This window comes from Gymnoscopelus microlampas (genome assembly GCF_963454915.1).
Source record: "Gymnoscopelus microlampas genome assembly, chromosome: 6".
NCBI lineage: Eukaryota > Metazoa > Chordata > Actinopteri > Myctophiformes > Myctophidae > Gymnoscopelus > Gymnoscopelus microlampas.
Window position 1 is genome coordinate 6,767,183 of NC_139943.1, and position 23,361 is coordinate 6,790,543.

General features: G+C 41.9%; 1 protein-coding gene across 1 annotated transcript; it reads left to right on the forward strand.

The window, feature by feature from the left end:
* Positions 1–334: 334 nt before the first annotated feature.
* On the forward strand, positions 335–21,836 carry sigirr (single immunoglobulin and toll-interleukin 1 receptor (TIR) domain). Its single transcript, XM_084059864.1, has 11 exons — positions 335–556; positions 4,473–4,685; positions 5,340–5,495; positions 7,399–7,615; positions 8,624–8,751; positions 12,510–12,650; positions 12,841–12,984; positions 15,460–15,562; positions 16,365–16,515; positions 18,772–18,949; positions 21,204–21,836. The coding sequence occupies exons 1-11, from the start codon at positions 496–498 to the stop codon at positions 21,395–21,397; spliced, it is 1,686 nt and encodes a 561-aa protein (XP_083915990.1). The 5' UTR covers positions 335–495; the 3' UTR covers positions 21,398–21,836.
* The last annotated feature ends 1,525 nt before the right edge of the window (positions 21,837–23,361 follow it).

A 23,361-nucleotide genomic window follows, 5' to 3' on the forward strand; every position in this document is an offset into this window, starting at 1 on the left:
GAAAATGCGAAGAAAATGGCCACCAATCACATTCAAATACTTTTTATTGAAGAATACGGTAGATAAGGGTACTTAAACCTAAGCGTTCCAACTTGTTACATCCATTGTCATGAGGTAAGAACTTTATATTTGAAATGTAAACGTGTATGTAGATGTACGGGTTGTAAATAAAAAGAATACTAAACCAGGTTGAAGTTCCGCCATGACTGTCATCATGTGTCAGGGCTATACAGGCTACTGCAACACACAGGTGAATGCAGGGAAGCAGTCACGTGACTCCCCCTCAGCCAACAGGATGGTCCGTCTCAGAACCAGTCTGCCAGGTTAGCCTGGTGACTCCTCTTAAAAAACACTTAGAAGTAAAAAGTGAAATATCTGCGTATAAACAACGTTCGGTGGGATGACTCACGCGCCTATAAACATCACTTAGTGCTGTTTTTATTTAATCCCTGGATGTAATGAATCAATGTAAGAGTTAAATGACCTGAAAGAATCATGAGACTGTTGGTGCTTCTCATGCTGTTAACACTGGATCTATGGAGCAGCAACACTGATGGTAAAGTATAGAGATTTATAATGGTTTATTTTATGTTATTGTATTTATTTAAACCTATTACTGATGTTAAAGTAGAGATTTAATGGATTATTTTATTTTATTGTATTTATTTAAACCTATTACTGATGTTAAAGTAGAGATTTAATGGATTATTTTTATTGTATTGTATTTATTTAAACCTATGACTGATGTTAAAGTAGAGATTTAATGGATTATTTTATTTAATTGTATTTATTTAAACCTATTACTGATGCTAAAGTAGAGATTTAATGGTTTATTTTATTTTATTGTATTTATTTAAACCTATTACTGATGGTAAAGTATAGAGATTGAATGGTTTATTTTTATTTGATTGTATTAATTTAAACCAACTAGCCTACTTAGAGTCTTTCTCAAACATGTTGAAGTCAAGGACCCCCAATTCGAGATGTATTTTGCCGTGGACCCCAATTTGAAGAGATGTTATTGTGCCAGTGAGAGAATATTTTGTCAACATATTTGTCAATATTTGTAGAAAATAGCCAGATTTGTTTGTTCCTGATTTAGGTCGAGGCTACTAGCCACTGACTACCACCTAACTCATTAACATAAAGTGTTTTTTCCCCACTTCCATATAATTCCAACACTTTGATTATTAGATTATTAATTTGTCTTAAAAAATACATTTTATTGAGGACGAAATTGTTTGTTTGGTTCGTTTTGACACTGAATGAAAGAAAAAAAGAACTCTTAGCAGTTCAGACTTGTGTTTATTAATTATGATTATGTTATAGGCTTTATTGTTGCCTTGTAAATGGACTATAATCAGTGGTGGAAGAAGTACTCAGATATTACATGTTTTAAGTAAAAGTAGCAATACCACAATGTAAAAATACTCTGTTACAAGAAAAAGGCCTGTGTTCAAAATGTTACTTGAGCAAAAGTACAAAGGTATTGGCATCAAAATATATGTAAAGTACCAAAAGTACTAAAATGTTTGAAAATAGCAGATCTACAAGCTCACAACGTGTCGCATCGCGACGCGTTGTGAGCTTGTAGATCTGCTATTTGCAAATAGCCTAGGTATAAAATAGGGCTGAAGTGGTCCTAAGTACCTTAAACATGTACTTAAGTACAGTAGGCTACTTGAGTAAATGTACTTAGTTACTTTACACCACTGACTATAATGGTCTATATGTTGCTGCTATTGTCTCTTGGAAAGCACCTTGGGTCAACTGCTGTTGTTTTTAAACGTTCTATATACATAAACCTGACCTGACATGTAGCCTATGATGAATAATTGATTAGTGGTTCATTATTATTGTACAAAGAATTAAAGATAATAAAGATTTGGACTCGAGAATCACATCAGGTGACAAAAACATGACCTGACCACCACAGTCACATGAGAGCACCCCCTGCTGGCCAACACCAACACCCGCCCAACCATGGACTTTGCTCTGTGTTGGTTAATAAGAAACCAAGGTACACGACCTGTGACTACACACGAACCACACAACCTGTGACTGCAGAGGAAATCTGGACTGTTTGCACTTTTAACACGTTATTCTGGGCTTCTGCCAGGGCTAGCAAGAAGTAGGATACTCAGATGTTTTTACTTAAAGGGATAGTTCACCCCAAAAAAAAACTTTTTTTCTATGGATTAGTCACCCCATGGAGACTTGAATTCATGGATATTTGTTTTGTTTTTGTCTCATTCCTAAGACAATAATTTGATGACCAGCGGACCGGTAGGCAGCGGTTCCAATAGGAGACACAAAGGAGAATCTTTGTGTCTCCTATCGGAACCGCTGCGGGTCATCAAATTATTGGCTCTTAGGAATGAGACAAAAACAAAAATTCAAGTCTCCATGGGGTGTGTAATCCATAGAAAAAAAGTCAGAGACAGTGTAGTGTTCAGTAAACTATAGGATCATAGAATACAGAGAGACAGTGTAGTGTCTCAGTAAACTATAGGATCATAGACTACAGAGAGACAGTGTAGTGTCTCAGTAAACTATAGGATCACAGGGTAAACCAGGTGAACCTAGCATCAGTCTACATAATGATATACAAAATAATGATCTGCCTCGTTAGACAAGACCAGGAGACCTGGTTCTGCCAGACCCAGAAGGAACAAACAAACTAGGAACAAAAATTCCTAGTAGGCAACACACCTACAAACCACTTCATAAGTAAAAAGTATAAATCATTTTAGGCATTTTGTGTGTGTAGCATTTTGTGTACATTTGGTTGTAGATGTGTGTATAGGCTAGACCAGCAAACCTTCCAGTCTGATTACATTCACCTGTCCCTTGTTGATTAGACCCTCATTGATTTTACTTGCTCACCTGACCCACCCAACGCAGCTTCCCAATGCAATTTGAGTGGCTAAAACATGTTCAACTCATGAATGTTACAAGTGTGTTGTGGGTTTATGGTTGTGTAAATATGATCAATTGCTGTCATACTATTGATTGCCATCTCATTAATCAGTTGGCTGTAGGTTATATTTATACAAATTACTTTCAGGTGTTGTGGGCCCTCTATTGCCCTCTAAATGTACTGTAGTTAATGACCACATTCAGACATGTCTTTCTTTTAACTATTTCATAAATAAATAAGTATGATCTAATATGATCTAATGGCCAATAATGAACCAAACTAGGCACCACAAGTTACACTTGTGGTGCCGTTACACGGCACATGTTTTAACCAGTTGAATTAAAGGTCATTCAATGTTTGTTAGTGTCCCCATTCACTGCTCCAGACCTGTCCAGACCTGCTCTGTTGCCCCATGTGGTTGAAATCTGAAGCGTTCCTGAATGGCTGGGGAGGAAAAGAGGGACAGACAGAAAGAACCGACCGACCGACAGACTAAGCCTCCTGTAGGCCGACCCCCTGGGTCTGGCAAAAAGCCATTCTACACACAGACTCTGTGTGGATGGAAAGTAAACACTTTGACCTTCATGCTTCATTAGTTTCATGCTTCATTGAAGTGTTTAGTCAACAATAAAAGCCAGCAGGCTGCTTACAGTCTCCCATACAAAGCATGTACAGCTTTAGATCATCTTTACAGATGAAAAGACCATTACACGCATTTACTCGCTGCATGTGTTACAGCAGTGGTTCTCAACCTGTGGGTCGGGACCACATGATGGGGGGGGGGGTCCCGGTCCCCAGATTATGGCAGCAAAAGCAATCAAACTATACTATAAAAACTGGTCAAACCTTAACCAAGTTGTTAAATAATATAAGAAAGAGGCAACATTTTGGAACCCCCCCCCCCCAAATAACAGAAAAAAAGAAGGTGGGGGCAGGACAACTAGATTCTGACAAGTCCTGGAAAAGACGTGCAGTGATTGGCCAGTAGTCAACGCGTTGTGATTGGCCAGTGCCAATTCCCCCCCCCCCGGAAATATGGCGGCCACCATACGAAACAGGTCGCTCCAACGAACTGCAGAGGCCAATGAGGTATCTAGGTTTCTATATCTATGCTCAACCGGCTAGGTCTTTCCCAGCGTGAATGGGAGGTGAAGATAAGAAGTCTTGTTCTAACTCGGGGGAGGGGCACCTCAAAACCTGAGTTTTTTTTATTTGATTTGATTTATTTGAAAAGCCAAAACCACATGGTCACCGCAGTTCGAGGATAACACAAGAAAGTCCTGAGACTTATTTCCGTTGAGGTCCTCTTACAATTAACAATCAATACGTTAAAAATACTTTACAATACACCACATGTAACTAACGTAACACTACATAGACACATGTGACATACACAGTACAGACACTGAGGGCCACTATACTGCTATAGAAATGCATCAACGGGTCCTTGATATTCAAAAGGTTGAGAACCACTGTTCTAGACAACAGCATCAGGTATTTTGTCCACTTTGTGCTCCAGTATAATGCATCTCTTCTCTCACTGTCTGAACAGCTCAGAGTTGTATGGATGGGGGCATCGTTCTGGAGGAGGGGGTCATGGAGCAGGGGTCTCCGTATCGCCTCAGCTGTCCTGTGGAGCCCACCACCACCACCCTGGGCCAGAGCTCCGGCCCCCCCGGACAGCTGACCTGGATGAGAGACTGTCGCCAGCTCCCCGAGGGGCCTGCGCCCTCCTCCTCTGGTGGTCCTGCGTCCTCCTCCGGTGGTCAGTGTTGATTTGGTCGACTAAAACTATGCCGAAAAATGTTGGTCGACTACCTTTTTTCACTGACGAAAACAAAATAAAAACAAGATAAAAACTAATCTACGATGACTAAAACGTAAGACTAAATATATTGACTATTTCGTCGACAGATAAAAACTAGACTAACATGTTAGTGAGGGATCTAGTGGAGAAGAGATCCAGTAGAACTAAAAGACAGGTCATTTTATGTTTGGCGCTCTGAAAATAGCAGATCTACTGTACAAGCTCACAACGCGTCGCGCTGCGACGCGTTGTGAGCTTGTAGATCGGCTATTTTCAGCATGCAACCAAGTGTAAAATCAGCCATTATGACGCCATCAAGGCACCACCCAAAACACATTTTAGTCGACTAAATCAACTGTAGATTTAGTCGACTATAATCGTATGATATTTAGTCGACTAAAACAACTGTAGATTTAGTCGACTATAATCTTATATTTAGTCGACTATAATCTTATATTTAGTCGACTAAAACTAAACAAAAACTAAAACATTTCTGAATGACTAAAATATGACTAAAACTAAAAGGAATTTTAGTCAAAAGACTATGATTAAAACAATCAAAATTTGATGTCAAAATCAACACTGCTGGTGGTCCTGTGTCCTCCTCCGCAGGTCCTGAGTCCTCCGGTGGGGGTCCTGCCCAGGTTTTGCGTCCTCAGACGGGGGAAGCCTTCCTGGAGTTCCCCAGCCTCAGCCTCCAGGACCAGGGCAACTACACCTGTATGGTGAACGGCTCGGCCCGGATCACTGTGCGTCTTGTTGTTAAAGGTAAGCGTTAATTATAGTGTTAATTACACCTAAACGATACGGCCCGGATCACTGTGCGTCTCGTTGTTAAAGGTAAGCGTTAATTATGGTCTGTGGTGGGAAAGTAACTAAGTACATTTACTCAAGTGCTGTACTTAAGTACAATTTTGAGGGTGTTTTTACTTTACCAGAGTATTTCCAATTTTCCATACTTTTACTTCTACTCCACTACATCTCAGAGGCACATATTGTACTTTTACTCCACTACATTTATTTGAAAACTTAAAGTTACTAGTTGCTTTGTAGATTTTTTATTATTATTACAAAACATACATTAACCACTATTAACCCTAAATACATTTTGGCCATTTGAAAATAGCCGATCTACAAGCTCACAATGCGATGCATTGTGAGCTTGTAGATCGGCTATTTTCAAAAGATTTTTATACATTCGAAAACTTGTGAAATGGGACATTCTGCATAATCAGTACTTTTACTTTTGGTACTTTAACTTGGACCCGAAGGTTTTTCTGACGGGGCTTAACAACAGAGTTTGAGCCCAACACACCCATCTATCTATACATTCATTAAACCCTCTGTGTCTGTGCATCTATTCCGGGAATGAACTTGGTTTGTGTGTCGCACTCGCAGATGACCAGTACAGGGGATTCGAGCTTTAATTGGGCATGAAAACCTGAGCGTGACAGCTTAAATGTATCGACTCTGTCAAAAGACGCAATATTGGCCTAGACCGTGGCGTCGCGGTCTAGGCACCCTGGTTGCAAATCCTTAATAGCAGTGTGCCGCGGGTTCGCGTCCCGTTCCCGTCGGCCTTTCCTGCATGTCTTCCCCCCATCTCTCTCCCCATTCTTCCTGTCAGACTACTTTCCCTGTCCCTCTCCAATAAAAACAATAAAAAAATACCAAAAACAAATCTTTAAAAAAAAAAAAAAAAAAAGACGCAATATTAAGGTTTACTTTATCCTGTGTGATCTATCATACCCCACATAATTAATATCAAAACAAACAGCACGTTAAGGGGGGAAATGATGGCTTTGTAGCCTAGTTCAAATAAGAATATGTTGTTGGGGAGCTGACCAGTACCTAGCCACAGTCTTATACAAGGTAAATAAATGCCCAGAGCAGCCAAGCTGCTGGAGTTTCCAAAAACTAGGCGATCCCGTTATAAACAATGAAAAACATGTGCTGCGCTCAGGATGAAAAAAACATCATTGAAGCACACTGCACTTATCCACAAGTTTGGATTTCGTTGGATTTGATTGGATCAAATCGACAGGAAGTGATAACCACAACACCCTAGGAAACGTGTGGATACAGCAAAATGAATGGACCAGTGAACCTTAGTGTGTTGCTTTTTCATGTTTTGTTGTTGCTCAGTTTCTGGTCTGTTAGGCGTCAGGTAAGAACAGAGTGTGCTCTCCTCTGTCTGTGAGCTCACCAGCGGCGGACTGGCCATTTGGCGTACCGGGCAAATGCCCGGTGGGCCGCTGGGCCCCCCAAAAAAAAAAAAAAAAAAACTTTATTTTTTATTTTATTTTTTTTATATTTTTGCTCCCGTTTTAGGATTATTACGGTCATTTCCGGGTCGCGCGGCCCAATTATTAGTTACGTTAATGTTTGGGCTGGGATGCTTTCCAGCAGGGGCCTCAGTGCGGCTGCAGAGTTCATGTGCAGGGCTGGGCTGAAGCAGTGAAACGCCCCCCCCCCCCCGTTGACAAACCGGCCCGGGGGGTGGTGGGCCGGTTCGGACCAAAATGCCAGGGCTGAATTTTGGTCCCAGTCCGGCCCTGGAGCGCACTAATCACTGCACCTGTGCTAAGAGTGACAAAAAACCCTTTTGATCTCAAGGGGTTCATCCTTCTAATAAAAGTATATTATTATTATTATTCTTTTATTTGTCCAGAATCTCAGTGTTCTAAACCGCCGATCTCCTGGAGCCCAGCAGCGGCGGGGGGTCCGGTGTCAGTGTGGACCCACCTGGGGGCCACGCCCACCCTGCCCTGTGACGCCCTGCTGTCCTTGGACCCCCTCGGACCGCCCTGTGACATCACCTTCACCTGGCTCAAAGATGGCCGCCCCCTGGACAACCACACGCTGCACCATGTTAACTCCTCGTCAAGGTGGGTTTGACAGAAACCTGGTATCTCCATGTTTCAACTTTATAAGTTATTTTTTTGTAAATGAATAACCCATTGTACATATATATATATTTTTTTTTTCATTTTATCAAATGTAGATAAAATATCCGATCTACTGTGAGCTTTTAGATCTGCTATTTTAACTATTCTGACAACTTGCTGATACTAAATAATAATAATACATTTTATTTATAACGCACTTTACATTTTTGCAAACCTCAAAGTGCTACAGGGTTTAAAAACAGCAAAGGCAACCAAACGATCACATGAAAATTAAGAAAAGTCTTTGTTAAAAAGGTAGGTTTATAGTCCATTTTTTAAAGCATCAGTGGACTGTGGTGCTCTCAGGTGTTTAGGGAGGGGGGGTGCATTCCACCAGTGCTGATTTTGACAGCAAATTTTGATTTAGTTTTAGTCATTTGAATAAAATTCCATTTAGTTATTCTGAAATGTTTTAGTTTTAGTCTAGTTTTAGTCGACTAAATATCATGAGATTTTAGTCGACTAAATCTACAGTTGATTTAGTCGACTAAAATGTGTTTTGGCGGTGCCTTGATGGCGTCGAAATGGCAGATTTTACACCTGGGTGCATGCTGAAAATAGCAGATCTACAAGCTCGCAATGCGTCTCAGTGCGATGTAGAATCGCCTCAGGTCTTAAAGGTTTAAAAGCCGGGACACAATGGGCAGCATAACTGTGGTTGTGATAAGGATAATTCCTTTTTAACAGGTCGTTCATGAAAGTCCTTGCGGTCTTGTTTCCAATGAGAACCTGTGAGCAATTAGGGGTTAAGAGAGTCTTGCTCAGAGACAAATTTCATTTCATCGACGCATATGCTGACCTGGCCTGGAATCGAACCTGGGGCAACCAGGTCCTCTGGCTCTCTAGGCGGGCTCACAAACCATTCAGCTATGGCCGCCCCTGATTCTGTTCTACTGTCACAGGTCTCCCAGTCCATGACTCTGACTGGTTTCTGTCCTATTGTCACAGGTCTCCCAGTCCAGGACAGGTACTGGTTTCCAGCACCCTGACAGTGAGCCTCACAGAGCTGACAGACTTTGGCCTCTACAGCTGCAAGCTGAGGAACCTCACCACAGACTACAACCTGCGGAGTAACAGTAAGAACTACTGACTATAACCCAGTGGTGAATACTTGAGTATTTCCAATGTTCAGTACTTCTACTCCACTACATCTCAGAGGCAAATATTGTACTTTTACTCCACTACAATTATTTGAAAACGTACTAACTTACTAGTTACTTTGTAGATTTAGATTATTATTACAAAACATACATTAACCCTTTCAGCCTTATATACATTTTGGCCATTTGAAAATGGCAGATCTACAAGCTCACACAATGCACATTGTGAGCTTGTAGATCTGCTATTTAAAAAAAAAAAGTTTTACATTTCCTACATTTGAAGACTTGTAAAATGGGATATTCTGCATAATGAGTACTTTCTACTTTTGGTACTTTGGGGGGGGGGGTTATGACCTAAATTAGACCCCAAAAAAATAAACTTTGAACATTCAGTGGATTTTCTGTGGTCTGGGGTTTTCTGAATAATTAGGCTGAAAAGTAATCTGTGATTGGCCCATGGACTTGTCACAGACCATTAATCCCGCCCCCTCTCCTCCCCCCCCCCTCTCCTTTTCTTTTTACCATAACCACTCGAAACCTAGCATCCCTTTTCTTTGGAGAACTTTAGCCAAAAATAGCCGATCTACAAGCCCACAGCGCCTCGCAGCGCGAGGCGTTGTGGGCTTGTAGATCTGTCATGGCTTGTAGATCAGTCATGGCTGCTAGTTCCCACCTGACATTGTGTGAGAGTTCTGACTGCTCCAGACCGTACCGAATAACTGCCAGCTTAGATAACGTCTTCAGACTAGGACTCAAGTCTAAGATCCTTATCCTTAGCTCATCATTTGTGTATTCTCTTCCAAAGAGGATGACACGATCTCCCACCACGCAAAAGAACATTTGACACATCAAACTCGGGCCTGCCCCCATGAGCTCAACCTTCTTACAGGAGAAGGTCTTTGGATTGAATTTCCACAGAACATGTAATGCATAGAATTCATGTGTACTTATGTGGTGGCCGTAGGCACCACATAAGTACAGCTCTCCATTGTAGGCGAAGGCTGAATGAACGTGGCGTGCTTCCGGAAGAAGCTGTGCAGAAGGTGTGTTCAGCCAGCAGTCGGTCTCTGTGTCAAACACTCTGATGTTGTTGTTCCTCCAGACTCCGAATACAAACATCTCCCGATGATGGTGGCAGAGTGACATTTTGACCCAGGTGCTGGAGTTCCTCTGGTGTTAATTAAGGACCAGACCATTGTGGTGGTGTCCAACTTGTAGATGTCACTCGTTCCTCCGTGGACATACATGACCTTCCCCAAGGCGCAGGCTGGGTCGCCAGCGATCACCTTTGGAACAGTCCCTGAAACCGCGGGCTTGAACCACCTGTGGGTGTCGACATAGAAAGCATGAAGCACGTCGTAGTGAGACCCTCTGTGCTCAAAGCCTCCCCACATGTAGATGACATCGTGCATCAGCACGGCTGTGTGGACGGAGCACCTGGAGGGAACATCAAGGGGACGTTCTCCTCTTCCAGGTGTCACTAGGGCCAACTTCCTCCAGCGCAAAGACACAGTGTTGAAGACATGAACACCAATGAGATCAGTGTTCCTGTAACAGAACCCTCCAAAAGAGAACACTTTGTTTCCCACGGTCACAGCAGTGTGACCAATTTTCCTTCTTACTTTCATATGCACCGTCCAGTGAAACATGTCTCACAGCAGAACCACCGTTTGTCCAATTAGATTCTTGGGGTCTTGCTCTGTAAAGAAAGACTGACGCTATTGTTTATATTGGTTCAGCGGCACGAATGTTGCGCAATGTCTGACCAATCCGCGAAGCAATGGCTTGGGTTGGTCAATCAAAGAAGCTGATGGCCTGTTGATCTCCCTAATATGGTAAATTGATCACTAGTAGCTCAGACATCATACGTCATAGATGCGTCATAATATCAGAGGTGTAAATTAACTAAGTACATTTACTCAAGTACTGTACTTAAGTACAATTTTGAGGTATTTGTACTTAACTTGAGTATTTCCAATTTCCAATACTTTTACTTCAACTCCAATACATCTCAGAGGCAAATATTGTACTTTTACTCCATTACATTTATTTGAAGACTTTAGTTACTAGTTACTTTGCAGATAGAAATGATTACATTATAAAACACACATTAACCACTTCAGCCCTATTTTATACATAGGCTATTTGAAAATAGCCGATCTACAAGCTCACAACGCGTCGCATCGTAACGCGGGGGGGGAGAGGCGTTTTTCACCGTTTTTTTTTTTTACTTCACGCCGTTTGGTGCCCCCCCAAAAGGTTGGTGCCCTGTGCTTCAGCACCTCAAGCCAGTTGGATAAGCCACCACTGGATCTGCATGCCTCACCCAGTTATGCTCTGCCGGTTCGCCATTGTCAGAGCACCCGTTATACCAAGCCATGGTTCACATGACACTCGTCTGTCACAAGCGTCATGGCGCTACTTGTTCCTGGTTTGAGAATGTTTTACATTTACAACCCGTACATCTACATAAACGTTCACATTTCAAATATAAAGTGCTGATCCCCCGGCCACGGATGTAACAAGTTAAAGCGCTCGGGTCTCACGGATGTAACAAGTTAAAGCACTCGGGTCTCACGGATGTAACAAGTTAAAGCGCTCGGGTCTCACGGATGTAACAAGTTAAAGCGATCGGGTCTAAGTACCCATATCTTCCGTATTGTTCAATAAAAAGCTTTTTAATCCGATCGCCGGCCATTTTCTATTACTTTTTTAATAATGTTTCAGAGTGCAATACACCTCCCAACCAATAGGGGCGCGTAGTCGAAAGCATATGGAGAAAATTCGGAGAAAATGGCCGGCGATCGGATTAAAAACCTTTTTATATTGAACAATACGGATAGTAAATGTAAAATGTTCAAAAAACAGGAACAAGTAGCGCCATGACTGTCATGCCGTTGTACTGTCTGTCTGTCTGTCTGTCTGTGTCCCAGTTATGCCCATATATGTAGATATCTCATTAAGACATCACATATTCTGTGTGTTATCTGCCTGTGTGCCTTTTGTGCCCCTATATGGAGATCCCTAATGTCATCACCAGTATATGCCCATATACAGTATGGGCACAGAGTGCCGCGCTATAGAGCTTGTAGATCCTATTTTTTTGAATAGCCAAAGAAATCTTAAAATGACACAGACAGATGCGTTCCGGGATTGAGCAACAGTGCAGTACAGTGCAAATTTCAAAAAAACGTTTTTTAGCAGCCTCTGCTGGTCATTACCGTCACTGCAGGCCGTTCGTTTATTACTGCGTTACCCAGAATTCCATTCGTTTTTACCGAAAGACGTAAGCGTTTCAAAAAGCGTTCTTTTAATTGTTTTATACGATCTGTGGATCGTTTCTCTTAGCCAGTGGAGCTTTAGTTACCGTTAGCTGTGTTTTCTTTTTCTGTTTTATTTCGTTCTTCAAATCATACAATCTCTTAAAATCAGCGTGAGTTTCCTTTTTGTTATTAGCGCGGTAGTTCCTGGCCAAACAGGAAACCGGTGCAGTAGTTCCTGGCCAAACAGGAAACCGGTGCATTTCCGCTTCCATTTTCCGGCCAGATGACGCCATTTTCACGGGACAGTCAACCCCGACCACGTTCAATAGAAAATGTATAAATAAAAGGCTTTCGGGGGTGAAATTCATGGAGTGGGTGTTGTGAAACATTTGCCACTCACAAAAGATATACAATTTAACTTTAGTTTTATTGAAAAAGTTACCTAGCATTACTTTAATGTTTGCGTTTCAGATCAGCTGAGCCACACGGCTGCTGTCATCGCTGCGTTGGTTCTGACCGCATGCCTGCTCCTCTGTGCTGTCCTCTACTCCCAGTGTCACCTGGACATCAAACTGTGGTACAGGAACTCCTATGGAGATTATGAGCTCAATGGTGAGATCTTTGAGTATTTCTACATTGCAGTATTGATACTTTTACTTAAGTAAAACATGTGAGTACTTTTCCCACCACTGGTAGTGTGTAAACGTGTGTGTGTGTGTGTGTGTGTGTGTGTGTGTGTGTGTGTGTGTGTGTGTGTGTGTGTGTGTGTGTGTGTGTGTGTGTGTGTGTGTGTGTGTTTCAGATGGGAAGCTGTACGACGCCTACGTCTCCTACGTAAACAACGAATACGACAGGAAGTTCGTTCACTTCATCCTCAAACCACACTTAGAGAATAAACTGGGACACAAAGTACATCTGAATGACAACGACATCCTACCTGGAGCAGGTTAGTTACTGTACTGTACTGTACTGTACTGTACTGTACTGTACTGTACTGTACTGTACTGTACTGTGCTGGCTTATATGAAATACTGTATGTTCACTCATTTCTTTCCATTTATTTGACCCGTTTGCTAGAAATATGTTTACTCCATCCAGGAATTTAAAGGGATAGTTCACCCCCAAAATGACTTATTTTCTATGGATTAGTCACCCCATGGAGACTTGAATTCATGCATATTGTTTAGTTTTTGTTTCGCATTCCTAAGCCAATACTTTGATGACCAGCGGACCGGTAGGAGACACAAAGGAGACTCTTTGTGTCTCCTACCGGAACCGCTGCTGGTCATCAAATTATTGGCTTAGGAATGCGAAACAAAAACTAAAAAAATATCCATGATTTATTTGTTATTTTAGGTTGTGTGGTTAGGTTGCCATGATGTAACTCAGTGGTTCTCAAACTTTTTCATGTCAAGGACCCCCAAAATGATATGAATTTGGCCGCGGACCCCCATCTAAAAATATTTTGTTCCAGGGAACCCCCAGAAGCAAAGATTTGAGTTACAAATGTTCACTTTAAAAATATATATATTCAAAGATTTGCACACATTTTCAAGATTTTTCAAAAATAGCAGATCTACAAGCTCATAGCGCGGCACTCGGTGCCGCGCTATGAGCTTGTATATCTGCTAATTTTTGAATAGCCAAAGTATAAAAGGTCATAATTATTCTGATGCTATATTTACACATTTTGCTGGGTACCCCCTGGAACCCCCTCAAGTACCCCTGGGGGTCCCCGGACCACACTTTGAGAACCAATGATGTAACTAGTACTGACAAATATTAGATTTCTAAGTGGGTTGTGTTTAGCTCACCATCATCAAATCATCAGGATCATCTTCATACGTCTGGTCTGGTGAAAAACCTGGCCTGCATGTCTACAAACAAAGGCCAATATGAATAACTTGCAAAATAACATGCACAATGATAACCAAGCAGCTTAGCAACAAAACCACTGAACAATTACACGTCACATAAATCATGGAAATAAACATTTCAAACAAAACAAACATCTCGACCTCATGTTCCCTTACCCATTCAGCTCTTATGATCTCAGGCACAGTGTTATTGGCAGTGGCGTAAAGTAACTAAGTACATTTACATTTACTCAAGTACTGTACAATCTTCAGGTGTTTTTACTCTACTGGAGTATTTCCAATTTCCAATCTCAGAGGCATATATTGCAATGCACTTTTACTCCACCACAATTATTTTAAATGACTTTGTAGATTTTGATTATTATTATTATTACATATCATACATTAACCACTTCAGCCCTATATACATTTCGGCCATTTGAAAATAGAAGATCTACAAGCTCACAATGCGGTTGTGAGCTTGTAGATCTGCTATTTTCAAAAGGTTTTTTAAGTCTACAATTGAAAACTTGTGAAATGGGACAGTCTGCATAATGAGTACTTATACTTTTGTACTTTAAGTATATTTTGATACTAATACTTTAGTACTTTTACTCACGTAAAATTTGAATTCCGGACTTTTACTTGTAACAGAGTATTTCCACATTGCAGCATTGATACTTTTACTTTTGTGTACTTTTTCCACCACTGAAAGTTGGTAAGTTCAGAATGTAATGCAATTGTTTGTCATTCAAACAATTCGTCTCTCTCACTACTGCAAGCTGACTGCTTCTACCAGGGTGAAGGTGGCTGCACAGTGATTTTGCTGATTGCCATTTAGTGATTAGTGAACAGTTGGTGATTGCTGAATGCTGTGTGACTAGGGGACTCCCTCTTTCTTTGGTGTTTAGCCCAGGTGGGTGTGGTTTTGAGGTTAGGTTAAGGCAGTGGTTCCCAAACAGTGGGTCGTGGGCCCATTTTTTGGGGGTCGCGACACGCAAGTAAATATCCCTCATTTAAAATATATACATACAGTACATACAAAGAAAGAGGGAGTCCCGTGTGTGACTCGTCAGTGACTGCTGATTAACTGCTGTGAGTAGGGCTGTGTGACGAATATGACATTTTACTCAACGATTAATTGTTGCTCAAATAATAGCGATTAACGATTTAATTATGTTTCTGTCGTCGAGCATTTTGAATAATGTATATACATTTCTGTTTGGCTTTAAGGCTTCAGAAACAAAAGTTCCACGGGGGCAGAAATGACACAATAACTTACATAATTGAATGACTTTGTACTTTCAAAAAACATTAATAGTGGGGAAATAGCCGATCTACAAGCTCTGCCGTTTCCACTATTTTTGATTTAAAAAAAAAAATGTATGAACATTTTGAACCTGGAAATGATTATTTTATTTTTTGCTTTAATCCATGTGTGTGTGTGTGTGTGTGTGTGTGTGTGTGTGTGTGTGTGTGTGTGTGTGTGTGTGTGTGTGTGTGTGTGTGTGTGTGTGTGTGTGCGTGTGTGTGCGTGTGCGTGTGTGTGTGTGCGTGTGTGTCAGACCCGTCTGCAGAGCTGCTGATGAACATCAGTCGGTGTCGTCGTCTCGTGGTGGTTCTGTCTCATGCCTACCTGCAGCAGGACTGGTGCCAGAACAACTTCAGGTTATTATAATAGTCCTACTATTATGTGTCATGAAAATGTTTGTGTTGTAACTAGTTATATTTTTCCAAGTGAATGTCCTGATATTTAAAACCGATTTGATTTGTAATCTGTAATCTGCCGAATTGTCCTGTTTGTCTTTCTTTTCTGTTGTGTTTTTCTGTTGTGTCTTTTTCTTTATGTGTTTTTTTTTATTTTATTTTTTTTATTTTAGTTTATTTGCTTAAAAGTAAATGTACAATGTAAATGCTCTGCAGAAAAGCAAATAAACGCCTTTGTTCAAAAAAAAATAATAGTCCTACTATAATTCTAGTAACCTCACGGTGGCTGTGTCTTGGGTGGACTCTTGATCAAACTGCGCATGCGTCAAGTCACGCCTGTGTGTATCTACAGCACAGACTTTTTACCCCCGGTCTCAGTAGCGGGGGGCGGGTGCGGGGAGAGACAGGCGAGTTGAGTGAAATGAGTTGGGGAAGCACACTGCTCACGCGACAGGACATGCAATAACCCCATGATTGCAACTACTTGCGCCTGCACACCTCACCGGGTATGGTCTAGTAATAATAATAATAATAATATCCCATTTATCCCATTAAGACCTGAGGCCTTTTCTGAAAAACTTCTGTTGCTATAATATTAGTGGTGTTCAAACTCAACATTTGGCCGCCGAAAATATGTTGTTCCAGGAACCCCCATCTGAAAAGTTACAAATGTTCGCTACCCTAGGACTTGCCCTAACTAGAGATTCTGTTTTGCTGTGTATCTCAGACAGACGTTACAGATGTTGTGTTGTTGTGTCCTCAGACAGGGTGTGCTACACATGTTGGAACTGGTCCAGAAGCCCATCTTCATCCTGCTGGACGGTCAGGTCAAACACATGAGGTCAGAGGTCAAACTGCCCCTCAAAGAGCTGCAGCACCGCCTGACCTTCCTGACCTGGAGACACAACTCTGTGGTACACACACACACACACACACACACACACACACACACACACACACACACACACACACACACACACACACACACACACACACACGCACGCACGCACGCACGCACGCACGCATGCTCTGAGCAAAATATAAACATAAAAACATGCTACATAGTAGTACTAGTAATGAGTACAAACGTTAGCCTTTTCTACTGTAACTCGCTTTTTGGTGTCATGTACGGTGTCTACAATCCTAGATATATATAAACACTAGATGACTCACCCGCGCTGCTGGCCAATCAGTGGTGGCTTATCCAACGGGCTTGAGGTGCTGAAGCACAGGGCACCAACCTGGGGAGGGGGGCACCAAACGGCTAAAAAATAAAAATAAAATATAGCTGCAAGCAGCGATAATACGGGGCCAGGAGAGAGAAAGAGAAATGATAATTCCTTTAACAGGTCAGTTCATGAAAGTCCTTGCGGTCTTGTTTCCAATGAGGGCCTGTGAGCAATTAGGGGTTAAGAGTCTTGCTCAGGGACAAATTTCATCGACACATTTGCTGACCTGGCCTGGAATCGTACCTGGGGCAACCAGAGCCTCTGGCTCCCTAGCCCCTGAGAGAGAGAGAGAGAGAGAGAGAGAGAGAGAGAGAGAGAGAGAGAGAGAGAGAGAGAGAGAGAGAGAGAGAGAGAGAGAAACGGAATAGATTGAAGAGAAAGACATGGAAACGGAATAGATCGAAGAGAGCCATGGAAACGGAATAGATTGAGTCATGTTTTTTGCAATTCAACTTAAATGAGTCTGCATCAAGTGAGGCTTGAACCGGCAACCTTGCGGTCTTGAGGCACTCTTAGGTAGCTGCAACACTACCTATAGTGCTATAGCTTTGTCCAGGCTGATATTGTCTGTTTAGGATCACAAACTCTTGCCTTCTGTCATGACCCAAGCCCCTGTTTCACTAACACTAAGATCACTCGTTCACAAACCATTTACCAATGAAGAAATTGTACATCTCCTCAGAACCAAAACTAGTGAAAGTAGCCGATCTACAAGCTCACAAACCATTAAAAGTTGTCAGATTGTACATCGGCTATTTTCACAATGAAGTATGTTATACATTGAAAAAACATACTCTCATTGCTATTTGGAAAGTTGTGAGATTGTAGATCAGCTATTTTCACAATGAAGTATGTAAAAAACACTCAATTAAGTATTTCATGTTATCTTTAACAATTGCAGATGTATTCATTGATAGTCATGTTGTGTGAAATGCAACTTAGATGAAGTCTGCACCAAGTGAGGCTTGAACCTGTGACCTTGAGGTTGTGAGACATACACTTAAGCGGGAAGCTATTGCACCAACAGACAAACCTCTGAAAAAAGAGATCACACTGGTCATACAGTTTCACGCAAATAGCTGAAAAATCATGGGTTTAAGTGTTTTTCAAACTGCTCAAGATTGCGGACAATCTAAGGGCGGTGCTTACTGGTCAACGTGATAGATGTGTTCCTCATTAGTCAAGGCACATGTGTAAGCAGGTCTAATGGCTGTCGGCCAAACGAGGCATGACTTTTGCCTGTTTAAAGTTTCAATTTAAAAAAAAATGCTATAGCGCCCCCGTTTGACCAATTGGAGTAAGATTGGTTTCAGTGATATTTGGAATGGCCCTTTACATTTCTGCAAAGTTTCAAAGAATGGTAAGTCTGCATGTATGTGTTAGGGGCAGATGAATAATTGTCATAAAACTGCAATATTCATTGGCTCATTAAAGCTTCATTTTTTCACTTATGGAAAATCTTTTGCAAACGTTTGTCGGCATAGGTCCAAAGTTCATGTGTAAAACGTTTCGTGCAGATTGCTCAAAAATCCCAGGAGGAGATAGGTTTTAACTGTTTTTCATATAATTCAAAATGGTGGGAGATCTAAAGGTCAGAGGTCAAAAGTTAGAGTGTGAAAGATGTTCAGCATGAGGAGACGCATATGTGTATTGAAGTTTCATGGCTGTAGGTCAAACAGGGCATGAGTTGTACCTGTTCAAAGTTGGCATTTTTCAATTGAGTGCTTCAGCGCCACCTTTGGACGAAAGATTGTGAGATATATTTTTTGATAGTTTTTCATGACCATCTATCATATGGCCGAGTTTCATAAAAAGCGTATGCACGGTTCAGCCAGAACTGCCAAAAGTGGCAGAAGAAGAAGAAACGGAATAATGCCAATAACAATACGGGTCCATGCTGGAAGCCTGGCCCCATAAAAACGTATTGTGTTTTGTACACAGACTCCTGCCTCGGCGTTCTGGAAGGAGCTGGCCTTATCCACGCCCCGCAGGGTGGTCTTCCACCACCAGGGGTCCGGAGACCCCCAGACCCTCCTCCACGACGACAAGGACCCCATCCTCACCCTGAACCCAGACTATCTGGACTGTCGCCCAGACCCCCACCCGTCTGCAGACCTGGGTAAATAAATAATACGCATGGTTTGGATGGGATGGGATGCCAGAGTGTAGGTCTAGCCAACATACAGTCACTACTCCTGAATCGCTGCCCTCCACATCTCCTGTCTAACATCAGGGTCAGCTGTCGCACCGCGGGACTCCCTCTTTATTTGGTGTTTCGCCCAGGTGGGTGTGGTTATAGACCTAAACCTAGCCCTAACCTCACATAATATATAACCCACTGGTTCACAAACTTTTTTGGTCGTCACCCAAAAGCGAAATTTGATGCTTTCCAGGGACCCAAACTAGTGAAAATAGCCGCGATGCGACGCGTTGTGAGCTTGTAGATCTTTCACTACTTCTAAAGTCTTTAAAAAACAGCAGAAAAAGAACAGAAAGCCGAGAAAATGTGACTGTAACATCCTTTAACATGGAAGATGCCTAGCTTCTTTTTTTTTTGTGATCACGTGATTTCTGGGTGTACTCTTCTTCGGTGGTGCTTGGACCATTCACACATAGATATAGAAACCTAGATACCTCATTGGCCTCTGCAGTTCGTTGGAGCAACTGGTATCGCGGCCGCCATTTTTAGCGTAGGCAAACTGACGCTCAAAGTGACTACTGGCCAATCACAGTGCTCACAGCGTGTTGACTACTGGCCAATCACATTGCGTCTTTTCCGGGACTTGTCAGTGCAATGGTTCTCAACCAGTGGTTCGGGGACCACCAGTGGTCCTTAGGGGGGTTCCAGGTGGTCCCCAGCTAAATGATGGAGAGTTGATAACCAAATGGACCCTTATAGATCTTTAAATCTCGAGTATAACATTTCACACTCTCAAGAAGAGTCAAATTGTTAAACATCTGCATTACTTACTATACAGGTACACAGTTAGAGAACGTAAATAATTGTTATTTTGACAGCATCTTATCCAACGATAACAACATATTCTAAGTTTTGGGTGTGAGAGGCCAGGGACGCGGGAAGTACTTTAGAGCAAGGGGTGCTGGTAAACGGGACCCATGCACGCGCGCTGCGCGCATGGGTCCCTCGTGCGCGCGCGCGCGATTTTTTTCGGGTTTCCCGCGGATAAAGTTACTTTTTTTGTTACTTTATTTCGGTTTTAGGGTTAGGGTTGGATTAGGGTTGTGTGCTTTAATTATTTTGGGGGAGCCGCGCCCACCGGAGAAAATCTCTCACACACACACACACACACGCACGCGTTCAGCCTTTTTTTTTTTTTTCCCTCACAACGGCAGGGGGTGCTGCAGCACCCTCAGCACCCCACTTCCCGCGTCCCTGTGAGAGGCTAAAGCTCATCAAACGGTGTTCCGTGCCTCAAATGCCGAATAAATGGACCTTGATATGAAAAAGGTTGAAAACCACTGTTCCAATGCATTTATGTCCATTGAAGCAGACAGTCTCTCCACAATTAAAATCATCACAACTCCCTGAATTCTCAACCTCTTTTCAAGCCGTTAAGTTTGTCACAAATGCGAGACATGGAGTTATGGATAGGCCTATATTTGGTTACATCTAGATTGCATATTTTCATACCAAAATACGTTCAAGTAACAGTAATAGTCACAAAATATTTTTGTCTCCATTCACTGACAGACTACATGAAATATGCTGGCCACATTGCAGAATTGCCTTTATCCAACATCCTTAATGTTAGCTATTCAGGTCAGAACAGAGCTATCAACTTTGAAAGACTGAAATAATTGTTCATTTGAGAATTTTCTCTGACAAAAACAGCAACTACAAATGTCTATGTTCCATATTTGAATGGCACTGAAAGCATAACATATAACACAAATACTCCAAGACAGCCAAAAGCATATAATTCCAAAGTCACAGAGCAGTATAGTATAATGGTAATAAAGATAAAGTAATACCAAAAGCATATCATTCCAAAGTCACAGAGCGGTATATTATAATGGTAATAAAGATGAAATAATAAAATATAGTACCAGGCCTGGAATTTCAGGCAAGGTTACAAAAAGACTCGCCCCACCTGGCTCTGATTGGCCTACCGAACGCCCCGTTCAGGGACACACGCGGAAGCTTGCCTACAGCTTGCCTACGCTAAAATGGCGCCTGAGATACCAATGCCTCAGAGCCGAAGGAGGCGTCTACCTTTATATGTCTATGCATTCACAGGCTGCGGAGCAGTTCTTGGCTGTGAACGAGTTAAGATAATAACATGATAAGCTAGTAGGTGTTTATCTACGTGTGTAGATCTACAGGTTCGGTGTTTTTTATGTTTGTCCCTCAGGTCTGCGTCTCCCGGTCTACAAGGCCCTGACCTCCAGAGCTCCCGTCCTCCCTGCCGCTACGCTGGCGCCGCTGTTCGCCGCGCCCGCGTCGTTCGAGCCCCGGGCCGTGGACATCGACGTGTCGGACCTGGGCTCACGGAGCTACGCAGCGCGCAACGACTTCTACTGCCTGGTCAGCGAGGAGGACATGTGACCTCACACACCGCCCTGTGATGTCATCACAGTGTGACCACACACCGCTCTGTGATGTCATCACGCTGTGACCACCCACTGCTCTGTGATGTCATCATCACAGTGTTCCAGAACCTGTGGTCCAGGCCCCAGATTACGAATGGGGGGGGGACGTGAGGCCTTGTCTGTTTTAGTACAAAACGTTCAGTGGTGGAAAGTAACTAAGTACATGTACTTAAGTACTGTAGTACAATTTTGAGTTACTTTTTACTTTCCAATTTTCCAATTTTAATACTTTTACTTCTACTCCACTACATCTCAGAGGCAAATATTGTACTTTTACTCCACTACAATTTGAAAACTTTAGTTACTAGTTGCTTTGCGGATATATAAATGACTACATTATAAAACATACATTAACCACTTTAGCCCTATTTTATACCTATAGGCCATTTGAAAATAGCAGAAGCTCACAACGCGCCACGATGCGACGCGTTGTGACGTGTTGTGGCGCGTTGTGAGCTTTTAGATCTGCTATTTTCAAACATAAGTACGTTTTTGAACACCAGGCCTTTTACTTACAGAAACAGAGTAGCCTATTTTTATATTGTGGTATTGTTATCTGAGTACTTCTTCCACCACTGAAAATGTTAAACATGTTGCACACAATCTTTATTTCATGCACTTTCAACCTGGCATCGTTATGTAGGACGATGGACATGTCATTATATTGTAAAAAAAAAAAAAAATCGGAAGAATTTAGCTATCTCCCCGTGTCTCCTAGGGTAGATACCCTCACAAAAACATGCAGTAATCCTGGTCACTATACTGCCTCCCCCTGGCCAGCCTGGGCGCCTGATGGAGGGGAAGGGAACTGGTTGGAATAACGTGTTCCTTCCACGCGCTACGTCCAACCAGGGAAACTCCCCCCTGTCAGGTGATAAAAAGGTCAGTTGACTCTCATGCATTGAAGGAGGCATGAGCTCGGCCCTGGCCTCCCTAGGTTGGCAGAGGGAAGGTAGTGCTCAGGATTACATAGACAATTGACACTGGGTGTAAAAAATGGGGTTACAAAATCGTGGGATAAAAATTAGGGGGGAAAAAAGAATTTAGCAATCAAACAAATAGTTTTTTAAATGTGTAAACAGCCAATCTACACGTTTTCTTATGTAAAAGGGGGTCTCCAAGGAAAAAAGAGGGTTGAAATTAACCAAATATCGTGATGTAACCAAATGTAAGACAAATGATTGTTTAGTTTTAATGTACTGATGTTGTTCCTCATACTGTTTCTATTCAACAGTTACTTGACTCATGTTTGTTTATGTTTATTTACTCAATCTAATATTCTAATGAAGGAAACCAAACCTGACATTCTCACGTGAGTCAGGTAAATGTGTAACACAGAGTGTGACATGACTTTTATAATGTCTAGACTCCAGAGTATGTTATATAGTATTTATATATTATATCAAATATATATATATATATATATATATATTAAGTGTATTTCTTTGAGTTCTCCAGCAGAGGGCAGATAACAGTCAGACAGACATGACTTCTTACTTGAATGTTCTTCAGGGTAGTTCACATAATAATAATAATAATAATAATTCCAGGCCTGGAATGTGGTCATTTTAAGGTCATGGCCATTGACCTTTGGTGTCCACGGAAATTATGAAGTTATTTTTTATCGTTTTAAGTTTTTAATTCATGAGTGAAATAAATGAATAAGCTGTTATGTTTCACAAAATAATGTCTCTGTATTGTATTTACTCATTTCCAATGTTTGTAGAAGATGCTCCTGAGTCGAAGGGGCACATACATTATCTTATACTTTGGCTATTTTTTGAAAAATCTCGAAAATGCGTGCAAATCTTTAAATCTTTTTTTTAAAAGGCGAAACATTTTGAACTCAAATCTTTGCTTCTGGGGGTCCCTGCATGGCAAAACATATTTCCAGGTGGGGGTCCGCGGCCACATACATAT

Coding starts and splice junctions, on each gene's coding strand:
- sigirr (XM_084059864.1), top strand. CDS start 496: ATGAGACTGTTGGTGCTTCTCATGCTGTTAACACTGGATCTATGGAGC. Junction 12,651..12,840: donor TGGAGATTATGAGCTCAATG/GTGAGATCTTTG, acceptor TGTGTGTTTCAG/ATGGGAAGCTGTACGACGCC. Junction 16,516..18,771: donor CCTGGAGACACAACTCTGTG/GTACACACACAC, acceptor TTTTGTACACAG/ACTCCTGCCTCGGCGTTCTG.